The 12,816-nt window shown below is 36.6% G+C and overlaps 1 protein-coding gene across 27 annotated transcripts in view; it reads right to left on the reverse strand.

Moving 5' to 3' along the window:
- Window positions 1-12,816, reverse strand: part of Supt3h (suppressor of Ty 3 homolog (S. cerevisiae)) — a 441,758-nt gene that overhangs the window by 164,685 nt on the left and 264,257 nt on the right. For all 27 annotated transcript variants that reach the window (XR_001235061.1, XM_013516875.1, XM_013516883.1 and 24 more), the window contains 3 exons: window positions 8,174-8,249; window positions 3,837-3,949; window positions 3,053-3,160 (listed from right to left, as the gene is read on the reverse strand). Coding sequence is in view for 26 of the 27 variants with exons in the window: in XM_013516875.1 (XP_013372329.1) it covers window positions 3,053-3,160; window positions 3,837-3,949; window positions 8,174-8,249 (297 nt within the window). In the remaining variant the exon portion in view is untranslated. The remainder of the gene's footprint in view (window positions 1-3,052; window positions 3,161-3,836; window positions 3,950-8,173; window positions 8,250-12,816) is intronic.

A 12,816-nucleotide genomic window follows, 5' to 3' on the forward strand; every position in this document is an offset into this window, starting at 1 on the left:
TACATGTACTGGTATTAACCCCATGAGATTTAGGTTCCAATGCAGTTAGTATAGCATTGCCATTACTTCTACTTAAAACAACCTTCTGAACCCATCATCCTTCAGCCAAAATTTCAACTGTTATTTAATAACTCTAGGAGTCTAAGACTCTATGTATTGTGGATCTTCACCACTTAACAGTTTACCCCAAGCATCACTTGGGCAGTGTGTTTGTTTATGTACTGAGTATCTCAAGCATTGCTTGGGCAGGTGCCATTTCAACTAGTCAATTTTTGTATTGAATACATTTGATAAAGTTGTCATTTTTATATTTCCTATTATATCAACTTATAAAAATTAATGAAAAAATATGCAATTTTTGGTCATCCTATATTCAAATAATTGGACTGGTGCTGGTATGCGGTTAATTTCCTAATCAAACTTCCTGCTACCCCACCTCAATAAACCTTTAGCTTGAGTTTGTTTGCTTTGGTAGTAGGGCCTTTACTCTGAGCTACATCTGCAGTCCTTTTCATTGTTTTTGAGACAAGGTCTTACTAAGTCACTAAGTTGCTCAGGCTAGGTTTCAACTTGCCATCCTCCTGCCTCAGCCTCCCAGGGTTCTGGGATTGCAAGTACTTTCTTTCCTTCAACACTCAGCTTTCTCTCTGAGTCTTTGTAAGTACAGCTTATGTGTGTGTGTCTGATTTTAAACTCTGTACTTTGTTTCATTTAGAAATTGTTATATGGTATCTTGAACTGTCAGTTCATTTACTGCTTGTTTGTTCTCTCTTCCTGAACACAGCTTCTGCCTGCTGCAGAGTCCTCTCTGGACCCAGTTTGGTATAGTCCTGGATGTATAGTTGGCTGCTGATTGCAGGGCTGATAAGGAAGATTCCTGCCTCAGAATGGTATTCTTTTTGTCAGGTAATAAAGGGCAGGAAGGAGGTAGTCTTTAGGAATATTTACTGTCAGGGTCTTTAGGAATATTAACTCTGTCACAGAGGAGGCAAGGTGCCCACCATGCCAGGAAAAAGCTGAGGCTTATGCTAACATTGTCAGGACACTCTCTGACACTCATGCTCTTACTTTACAGAATGCCCAGGAAATCCAGCACACACAGGACATTTTTCTCAACTGCTGTGTAGCTGGGAACAGTCACTGTGGTTGCTGAGTAGTTGCCCAGGGCGGCTTGGCCACCCTGGAGAAACAAGAAAGGGGAGGGCTAAAGAGTTAGCCATACAAGCAATCACTTGAATGTTAAGGGAAAACTAGGCTTGTTATATTCACAGTAAATTTCCTCAATTAGAAATGTTACAACAAATTTGTCTGATGTTAATGGAAAGCATACTTACACACATATTCATACAGTGAACATGCATCAAAGACATTTTAAAGGGTGTTCTTTGACATCATAATTTGGGCTTGAAACATAAAGAAAACAAATAGTGTTTAATCAACTAAGTAAGCTCTCAGGACTTTAAAAATATGTTGACTGATAATGATGTATGATGTTTCCAAGAAAAAAAATGGATTTTTAGTGGGCAAAAACATTTTCATCCTACTTGGATTTAAAGGCAGTCTGATCCTCCGGGGCATATAAGAGGATGCCACGCTGATCTCTGCTTTGTAATGAGATGCTATATAGAGATGGACCTTGGTACGTTTTCTAAGTACCCTAAAGCAGAGATTGAACTTGGGGTCCAGTGTTTACAGATCCCATAGAGCCACAGGATGGCTTCATGGGGGTCTTTACAAACTGAAACTGTATGCAAAATTTATGAATGTGTCTATGGAGAAAGGATTTATAGTTTTCATCAGATTCTCAAAATGTCTGTAGCCCAAAACAGATTACAACTACTTCTTAGAAACTATTTCAGCCACCATCCTCACCTACTATTGAGAGAAGAAATATTTGCAATTAAGATACAGTATAGATATAAAACAGCCCTTTGCCATTTTTTAGGTTATACATTTGATTCAATTTGCTCTAAAACTCACCTAACAATTATATACATAGATGGAATAATATGAAACTGCTACTCATGTGTGAAAAAGGTAAAATATTGGCAAATATATTCAACGTTTATTACATTTCTTGTTTTTAGGCACATGTTGCGCCAGAGAATATTGTATATACTAACAGTAGTACACAGTTATTCTGCAAAACTTAAAAAAACAAGAAAAGCTGAGAGGCTCTGCAGACAGTGCTCCTAGGAGCATAAACCAGGTAAGAAAATGACCTGATTTTTATATCCGAGGGTTAATCTAAAGAGCAAATTAACCTGTCAGTGTTAAAACTGTAGTGCTTTCCTGTTTGGCTTGATTTTTATAGTATTTGCAGAAAATATAAATTTTAGTGTGTTTAAAATGATCTTCTCTTTTAGGCTTCGGACTTTTTGCAACTCTCTAAAATCATTTATTTTAGTAGCATTGGAGTAATTCCTGTTTAAATGCTTGATCTATTTGGATTTTATTTTATGTAAAACAGGAGTTGAGAACAAATGTCTTTTCTCTGTTAAAAAAAAAGCTAAAAATTAATGGAGCCATGCCTCTTTAAATCCTATTTATACAAAAATGAATAAATGAATTTATTTTTAAAATGCCAGGAATCATTACATGAGTAACAGTAACTGTTTTTTCTTTTTGGCAGTGCTGACAACTTGAACCAGAGCCTTCCTTGCACACGCTAGGCAGGTGCTTTTCCACTATGCTATCTCTTCAGCCCAACTCCATCTTTTGAGGCACAGAGAAGTAACTTTTTCCCATCATTATTGAATCACCTTAAGCAATTGTTCTTTCACAAGGAAATGAGATCAACTAGCTCTCTTGCTTTGAAAGGCTGGGAAAGGCAAGTTGAGCAGAAAAAGGGTAAGAAATGATATGAAGTAGACTGTCAGGGTGGGCCTAGCACAGAGCAAGCAACCAATAAATATCTGTTTAAATGGTGAATGTATAAGATTCTTTCACTGAAGGATACACACGCCTACATAATCTAAAGAACTACTAAGGCGAATCCCCAATATATAACAAAATTCAAAGATGTATTACAGTCAGATTTTCTGATACATACCTCGGGAGAACTGTGATACTGAATGAAGGTTGCAGAAATGGCATGGCTGAAAGGGTCCCCTGCTTTGGTTACCATGTCCTGCCTCACAAGAAGAGCCAGATCCACTAACTGGAAGATCAGAGCAATGGAAATAAAGTCACATGGCTGAAGTAGCAAACCTAAAAGCTACATAGCATGAGTTGCTGATAATGCTGTCTGCCTAACAACCTATATAGTGGGCATGAGCAGAGACTTTTACTGACTGCTTAATGGGCCTACGTATGAACACTAGTGAGGAGTAACCATTTCTAGGGGAACGGTCCTCAAGAGTCCTTTCATAATCACCAGGGGAGCATTTTGTAACACTTCCAGAGATTTTAGTTCAGGTCTGCTCTAATGCTAGTCAGGAGTAAAATGGTCTAAGGTGCTGTGCCCTTCAGTCCATGCCTGGAACAGTTCTTTCGGGGACCAGATTTGGGTGAGCACTTAACATGGCAGATGAAGACTTAAGAGTTTAATGTCATGAAAAAATATGCAATCAATTTCTGGTTAGGATAAAGTTTTTTTTTTAGGATAAAGTTTTGAAAAACTTTTTTTTTTTTTTTTTACTCTAACACCCACCAGAACTGAGGATGCGAAGAAATATAATTGAACTAAACTTTGGAAAATGATATGCCTGTGACAGCAGAGAATTCATGGCTGCTGTCATTGCTGCTAGAGCAGAAGTAGAAGAAAAACTGATCATGGACAGAGATAAAGCAGTAGCTACCATGTGTAGCTTGATGTGACAGTTTAGAATTCTTACCTGTGCCACTGTTTCATATGCTAAATATGCTAAAATTTCCATAGCAACAACGTTGGGTTTTATCTCCATGCTGTTGCAGTCCAACCAGTCTCGAAACTTGGAAGCTTTTTTGGCTAATTATCAAGAACAAAAGAAATTTAATGTTTAAAATGTTTTAATATTGTACATTAATACCACAAAATGAAAAATACCCCTTGAGAACTGCACAGTAAAAATAAGGCATAGAAAAGCAATGTTTTTGAACTTTTACTACAGTCCAGATTTTCCAGTCCCAAGAAATCCAAGATTTAACTGTTGATTACAAAGGAACACAATGGTTGTTGCCAGAACTTCCTTATGCACACAGGTCCTTTGTATTCTACCTATGGTATAAGACATAGTGAACTAAACCACTTAATGTTTCCCACTTCTCATATCGCTTTGGAGTATATCACCACTGGCCATGCTTAAATTATAGCAACGGTCAGAGAGTTGCTTGCTTGATGTAACTTTATTTTAATTTTGTGGAAAGAAAAATCTGAAGGAAGACTTTGTAATGAAAAAGGAACATATAAAAATTACATTTCTAATACTTTTCAAAATGTATATATTACTGGACTAGGCTCTAAATTATCAATTTAGAATAAAAGGAACTGTATTCAGCCTGATTTAAATCTGTTTTCCTGATTATGAAGATGTCAAAATTCCTAAGCCTGACTCAAAACCATCCAGACTGACTCCAACCTGCCTTTACACTTCTCCTTACCACCTGCTTGAGCACGGTCATCTCTACGCTAGGCCTGCCCCTTTCCTTCCATGGATGCTCCCCACCACTCCTTCATTCATGTGAACCCTGACCGTTTAGGCCAAAGACATACTTCCCACTCTAGCCCTTTACAGAAATCATCACATATCTTCAGTGTGTGCTTATATCTCAAGACAAGTCATAAGCTCTTTGTGGGCAAAGCCCATTCCTCCAGTCTTTTTGTGCTCCAACAGGGCCAAGCATATACTGAACCAGCAACACAAGGAACCTTTAACTAAATATAAGGCTAAATAACTATAAGGCTAAGCAGACAGTGGGAAATAGGTCCTTCTAAGACATCAGTAATATTTAACTAGTTACCTAGAAGGAAAATACTGATAGTGAAAATTTTATCAAATCTACAAGGTAATCTTTTTTTTTTTTAAAAAAGATTATTCTTTTGATTCATCTGTTCCCACTGGTCTATAAAACATGTAACAGTAACTCTAAAATTGATGTTTTGATCCTTACAGATTCTTCATGGATACCATAAACAGAAGAGTTTTCTCTCAAATAAATCTAAAAGACATGCAGTCTTGCTATTGAAGCACATATCCAAAGCTGTCAAACGTGGTAGAATTATGGTGATCCCCCTTAAAGCTATCTCTCTAAAGTAATTACTCTTCCCAATATGACATGCAATATTCCATCTAACTAGTAAGCTGGAATAGCTCACAAACACTTGTGTAACATCTGTGGAATACTTCTGAAGTTGAAGTTAATAGGCAACAATTTAGCAAGATCAATAAAATGTACCTTACTCGTCCCTCAGACAGGTCACCAGGAGCACAGAAACAGATATTTAGTGACCATACCTGTTTTGTTTTTTTTTTTTTGAGACAAGAGTTTTGCTATGCAGTTCAGGCAGGCCTTGAAGTCATTTTGTAGCCCAGGTTGGCCTCAAATTCGCAGCAATTCTTCTGCCTCAGCCTCTGAGTGCTGGGATTATAGGCGTGCACCAAGTTACCATACTCTTAACAACTTATTTTAACAGTGAAAAAAAGGGATCACTGTTAGTATTGGGTCAGATCTATGCACAAAACCAACAGCATTAACAGCTTCCTTGCCAGATTGTAAGCACTGAAGAGGCAGTGACAAGGACCACACAGTCATCGCTGCATCGCCATGAAATAATAACTGCTATGAGCAGACTCAAAAGAAGGATTTCTACAAGAGTTGAATGATTGGATAAAAAAAATTTCATTAATAGGAGGGTACAGCCCACACTTTTCTATTTATATAAAAAGATGGCTAGAGGTCCCTTAAACACTTGGATTGCTGCTTTCCATTGACCAGTAAAGATTGTGAGTTAGTTCCTTCCCTGTCACCAGGGAGAGGCTTACTTCAGAGATGGGCTCTTCCTTCTACGGTGTGACAGTTTGTCTACACAAGAGGTAAGGGAATGAGATCCTTCCTCCTCATTCCTTTTGCCAACATATCAGGAGAACGGATCACCTGGAAACTAACAATTTAAATAGAATCCTCCACAAAAGGCCACAGTTCAACAGGATTCTGAAACTATTTGAGTTTTCAGCCTGCCATATAAATAAAACAACTCTACATAATGATTTAATAGGGAAATTTAATCTCATAAGCTTTTTGTCTTTCTGATTAATGATCACTACCAGATATACTATAGTGAAAGCAAGTTTTGCAAATCAGTATTAGTATCAGACTGAAAAGACTGACTTATACACATAGAAAAACAAATGACAATTGAATCTGACCCCTGTTCTGATGCTACAACTTATGCTCTGTTCATAAAGTGATAAACTTATAATTTACGAATGTACTGGGAATCGCAGTGACTGCTCAGATCAAACACTTAGGAAGATGCCAGCTGTGGTGGTGCACGCCTATAACCTAGCACTTGGGAGGCTGAGGTAGGAGGACTGCTGCAAGTTTGAGGCAAGCCTGGGTTACAATGTGAGTTCAAGGCCAGCGTGACTTCATAGCAAGATGCTGTCTCAAAAGCAAACAAACAAACAAACAAACAAACAAACAAACAAACTTACCTTATGAAGACAGGCATGGCAAGATCAGGGTCTCTATATCTGGTAATTTATGGAAAGGGGAAAATGAAGAGACCCCTGCCAACCTACCCGGACTAAGCACCCTTGACCTTGGTATTGGATAAAACTGACTCTTCCACCAGGGTTTCCTAAGGAGGCCCCTATGAACACCACAGACACAATCCCTTCTCTCTCCAGAAAAGAGATTGAAGTATAATATACTGTTTATTCTATGATTATTATTTTATATAGAAAGGAAAATTTTAATTTCTAATTATTGTGTTAAAAACAAAAAAGAAATAAAAAGTCTAACTTTCAAATAAAAGGCATATTAGGAGACTTGAGACTATTAGTTTTAGTGTGAAATAGAACTTTTGGTCCTTTAAGTGAATTAAACTTAAAATATGATTTAAAAATAGTTCAACTGCACTAAATGTTACTTTATAAGCTAGAGATTTATATTTACAAGACTTGAATGCAATTTTTAAACCTATAAATTACAATACAAAACCTCTCATTTGCTGAAATTGCCATGATCTGAAGTGTCATTTACTTAATGCTTCACAGATGTCTGATGCCAAATTGTTAGCCCAATTGGAAAGTATATTTAGTTGGGAAAAGTCTTCCAAAACATGTTTTTCTATATTTCTCTGACATTTACATGGGACACTATTTGATATGTGTCATTTATTTGTACTTTATGATCTATAAATGCAGCTCTCGTTTTCCATTTTCTAAATCAAATACGCTGCTACTATGACTACAAAATGGCTTTTTGTTTGAAGACACCATTGTTTCTATAATCCCTCAGACCAGGCTCATGTGCTACTTGATCATATTTCTAACTGGACTTTTCCTCCACTTTCTCTTTGACCTTTACCCCAAGAGCCTTAGTCATCGCTTAACTGCTGCTGTAAGGATATTTTGCTTCACAATCCAGCTCACTAGTATGAGTCTTTGTGTACTTTTAAGAAGCTGGTGCTCACTGATGGGAAAGAACAAATTTTATTGTTAAGTTATTACTGTCATGAGGTCATGGTCTAGTGAATTTGGCTAACACTGAACCCACAGTAGGAGGTTAAAGATGAAAAAGGAAAAGACTATTGATCTGAGAATTCAGAAGAGGAAATTTGGTATTTATACTTAATACTGGGGTTTTTCAATGCCATGACTGTACTAGTAGAGGCCACTGTAGCTTAAGTACAGTCAGCAGTACTAGTACAAATATGACTAAGAAACTGGAAAAGAATATTAAGAAAAAGGGAATTTTTCTGACTCAAGGTAATCTGGATAATTAACATGGCTCTCCATGTATTACTAATATCCTTTAAAACCCCTTAGAACTATTAATCACAAAATGGTAGAATGTGAAAAAAATCTTTTTTTCATTCTGCCACAATGCAGAATTTGTTTCTGTGACAGTTGTAACTATGTATAAATTAAATACACCAATTCCTAAGGAAAAGAGCATGGCACAGTTTATTACATCTGTAAGACATACTCTCTTATACATATAATTAAGCAGTTAAATACTTACTTACAGAAACTTAATTGTCGACTTTCACAGAATTCTGCATATTGAGCTGAATCCATAATTCGAGTCTGTCTTTCTGCTCTCTAGTAGATAAAGGAAAAAAAAGATGTAAAGGATATAGGCTCACAACTAAAACTCGGGCTTGACGTACTGTATTGTTTTTCTTTCCTTATGTATCATGGTACATAAAATCATGGTAATAGCAATTGTGAATCTTGTTTCTTTCAGAAAAAGTTTAAAATATTTTCTGCTTCTTTGTGATTGAAACTAAAGCTGACAGACCTAATTTCTTAGACTGTGCATTTCTAAAATTTCTTAATTCTACCATTCTTTCAAAGAAAACTGTGAAGGGGTAAAAACCAAACAGAAAAATCATTATTAACTATTATTGCCCATCTGCTTTAAAGTGGTAATGTTTCTATGTTAAAATGGGAGTCAGCAAATAAAATCCATATATTTCCCCTCAGAACATGGTGCCAGAGGTAACAAATCTTTATTTGAAATTGCAAAGAAAATAAAGAAAAAGGTAAACACAACACAGATCCTTTAATCTGAGTCCAGGTATGATTCACAGTTTGGTATAGTTTTGTTCGTTGGTTTCTGATTCAGTAGAGCAGATGTTTGCTGCTTCTCTGTCTCACAAGAGGTAGGATAATTATAATTCACCCATGGTCTGGTGGGAAAGAATATAACCACTTCCGCTTCCTTGGTAGGGGAAGCATTTTAAAATGAGACAAGCTGGTACTTCTTGGAATGAGTTTCTGGTCAGCAAAGGAAAAAATTCCCTGAGATTTAAAATTGTTTTCTACTTTGGAAGGACTTTTAGCAACTTATCTTTATCACTATTGTTGGGCCACATAAGTACTACTTCTTCTAACGTCCATGGATGTTTTTGTATTTTAAAAACTGAAGTTACTCTTTCCTTTTTATTTGATTAGAGTGGAGCAGTCAACTTCAATGATATGTCGGCTGGTGGAACAAATAATGCTGTGTTAGCTACCGTTCAATACAGAAAAGATAAATGCAGTGTAGGAGCTCAAGTTAAAACTACTAACTGCTGTTGTTTCTCCTAAGACTGCTATTTTTCCCTTCCTTGTCTTCTCTTTTTCTATCTTTTCCTTTCTTTCTTTACTTCCTTCCCCAACATAAAAATTCACAAACATACTTATGCGAAGACATAAATACAGACTTTCCTTATTTATTCTGTAGGTTCAAATACCCTTTTAAAGCATTTATGACCAAATAAATACTTAACATATAAAGTGTTTGCACACACATGTGCATATATGTATATACAGGCATGTGCATTGTTGTGTGCATGTTTTAGAAATACCTTAAAAGAGTGTGTCACTGGGTGAGTTCTTATGTACTTGGAAGGATTTCTGGATATATAAATGCATGATTTACTTTTGGACTTCTTTTCTTTTTTGTGTATCTGACAAATGATTCAAATATTTACTGATAGAAAACAGAAAGCCAAGAAAAATTTACTTGTGTTTTTAACATAATGAATGCATTACTAATGTATTTACTTAAAAAAATCCTCTACGACTGATAACACTCATTTACACATATCTGTGAATATATATTTGCTTATAAGTATATTTGTGTCTGACTTTAGCAGGAACCTCTCAGGTTTCAATTTCTAGCACCTAGAAAAAAATCTGACACATGGCAAATAAACAATGAACATTTTTAACAAATGCCACCATTTATTCTACAGGGTAAATAATGATGATCACGGTAAGTCCCTCAATTTCCATGTATCCTACGTATCTTCTCTGTCACTGTTTAGCTAAGTGGCTGCCTCATCCACTCAATGTGTAGTCTACAAAAAGGACATAGATCATCTATGGAAAAAAAATCCAAATGCTCCAAAAGGGATTCAACATTTTCTTCCTGTGTATATGCTTATATAGTTGGTTTACCTGCAATAAATTATAACAGACATTTAATTTAGGAAAACCTATCCTTTTGGATTAAGGTTGTTGGAGAGGCCGGCTTTAATTAAGTGAAGCGTGTAGCCAGTAGGAAGTTCTGGATGGCTAAACCTATAATTGGACTATAGTTCAATGATACTCATAAATATCTGAAGAACACCCAATTATTATAACTAACTTCATCCCTTTCAGACATCCCGTTCAGTGCCCATCCTCCTCTGTCCACTAAGCATCTTCATTCTTTTTCAGTTCTTCCAGCGTCTAAGCAGGAACCTCTGATTTAAGCAGCACCAGGCAGCCATTTATCCAGAGGCCGGCACACAGGAAAATGCAAGGTGGCTACTCAATAGTGAGGATTTATGAGCATGTAGAGGAGAGCTCCAGAGTAGCTTAAAGTTTATCTTGTTTCAGCCTCTTCATTTTAAAGATATGGAAGCTGAGGTTCAGAGAGAAGGAATTTGATAAAAGAGATTGAGTTCAGACTGCAGCCCAGGAAACTCCATTTCAGAGCTAGCCTATCTGCATTATAAAAAAGTGATCTCCAACCTTTTTTTTGGTACTCCGATGTCCTATTCGCTGATCTAACCAGAACTGTATAGCTGTAATAAAATCATATAAATTCCAGAAAGGGTAGACTGTATAGCCATAATAAAATCATATAAATTCCAGAGAGGGTAGGCTGTTTGTAAGACCCATTAAAAATATAGGCCAAATATTAATAATTGACCAAATATTAGTACTTTTGACTTTTATTTTTTGTATCATCCTGACTCCATTTTCCTCCTTGCCTTTATTCAAATCACTAACCCTAACCCATTCTGACCTGTACAGTGGTAGTTCTTTTCTAATCCTGTAGTAAGAAATCTCTCCAGACAAAGTAGAAAGGGAAATAATACTAAAGCTAGTACAGGAACCTGATCAAAATACTAATGACTACTCTATGTAAAGTAGCATAACCTGTAGGAGAAACAGGTTTAATAGCTCCATTTACAGCCGAGGACACTGTGGTTTACAGAAGTTAACGGAAACCTTAACAGCATAAAGAGGCACAGCTAGAAGGGGGAAACCCTGGAGTCCTACAAACCTCCTCCAAAGTCCACATAGCTCCTCGGAGAAGACTTGTGTGTCTCGTATTCTGTGTAATGAAGGCTCCACGCCCTTCAGATTCTGGCTTCTGAGCCAGGTCTTAGGAAGTAAGCTTCAGTATCAAAGTGTCATTTTAAAAGGGCACTTTAAAGTTCATTTGAGCATTCTATATGTTCATGAAACCAGAATAAAAACAACAACATACTGCTGGAATACTGAAAAGACAAATCTCTTAAATAAGAAAATCACTGAATAATCCTAACTGGCTCATCATCACGGGCTCTATTCATACTGAACACTCAAATGATTACAATGGTCTCCTGATCTCAGCCTGCCATGAGTGCAAGGTCATCTTCAGATGAATCATGTTCTTGGATCTGCAAGTCCAGTTCACCCTCTGTTTAATCAGCCCAGCCTGCCCCTCCCTGGTTTCTTTAGATATCAATAGTGTTCCTGAACATTCAGAAAAATACATAACATATTCATCTCTTTTTGAAATTAAATCTCACTAGTGTTACAATATAGCACAGTATTACAATATAGTAGCACACATAGCAAGTGACTTTTGAAAGAATTATTTCTAAAATTGATCAAATATTGAGCAATGTTTTAAAGTTTAACTGGAGTAGATCTGTAAAGAGGTCAAGAGTATGGGTATGTTATCAGTCACTTGTCTTACCACCAAGAAGTTACAGTTTTTTCTGGTTATTGTAAAACAAACTTGGAAGCCAGATTTCCATGCCAGATGCACTCATGTTCTGGATCCTACCTAAATGAAAACAGGAAAGCAACTATCCCCATTTATGTAGTATCCGGTATAATTTGTTTGTTCAGTATCATGAATAGAACATACTTTTGGTACATATTTGTTAACTTGACTTCAGTTAAGGGAAGTGGGTTGTGTCTTTGAAAACTACTTCCAGCAAAGACAATCATCCCTTGCCTGAAGATATGTCTGAGGCTGAAGGCTGGAGTGCATATGCAGCTGGCATGCCACTGAAACTCACCATGTACTTTCACAGTACAGAAGCTACACGCTGGTATGTCTCTTGGCAGGTTCTCAAGGTGCACAACATTTATCTTTCTTCAGTAACAGAACTAGAACATAACTTTCAAACCGAAAGTTTATCTGCTCTTACTTCTACATAAAAAAAGATTTTATCCAAAAATCTTACTGTGATTACTCTCAGAAGTCTTACCATTGAAAAATAAAGTTTATTCTGTATGGAAAGGACAAAATGCTGGTCATAATCTATCAACTACCTTATGTTCGACAGGAACTGATGAACCTGAAAATATCAAATGGAGAGTGGCAGCGCCATTCAGCTGCGTGACAGAATGTTTATGTATCTTTATGGACATGGATGTGCATGCATATGGATGTACTATATGCTACATTAGCTGAAGGATACTACAAAACTGCTGACTCCAGACTACTGAAGAAACATCCCCAAATCACTACAGATAAGGAAGATGAGGCTCTGAAAGAGACAGTAACAGAGGCATTTTGGTACCCTAGAGTGTGTTTACTCTGCTAGGTCAGTTTATAATTTACATTTCCCCTACCCAAAAGTTAACTCCCTCCCTCAAAACACATAGTATATCAGGAGCGATGGTGTACACC

This window comes from Chinchilla lanigera, unplaced genomic scaffold (genome assembly GCF_000276665.1).
Source record: "Chinchilla lanigera isolate Chin_1 unplaced genomic scaffold, ChiLan1.0 scaffold00036, whole genome shotgun sequence".
NCBI classification, from domain to species: Eukaryota; Metazoa; Chordata; class Mammalia; order Rodentia; family Chinchillidae; genus Chinchilla; species Chinchilla lanigera.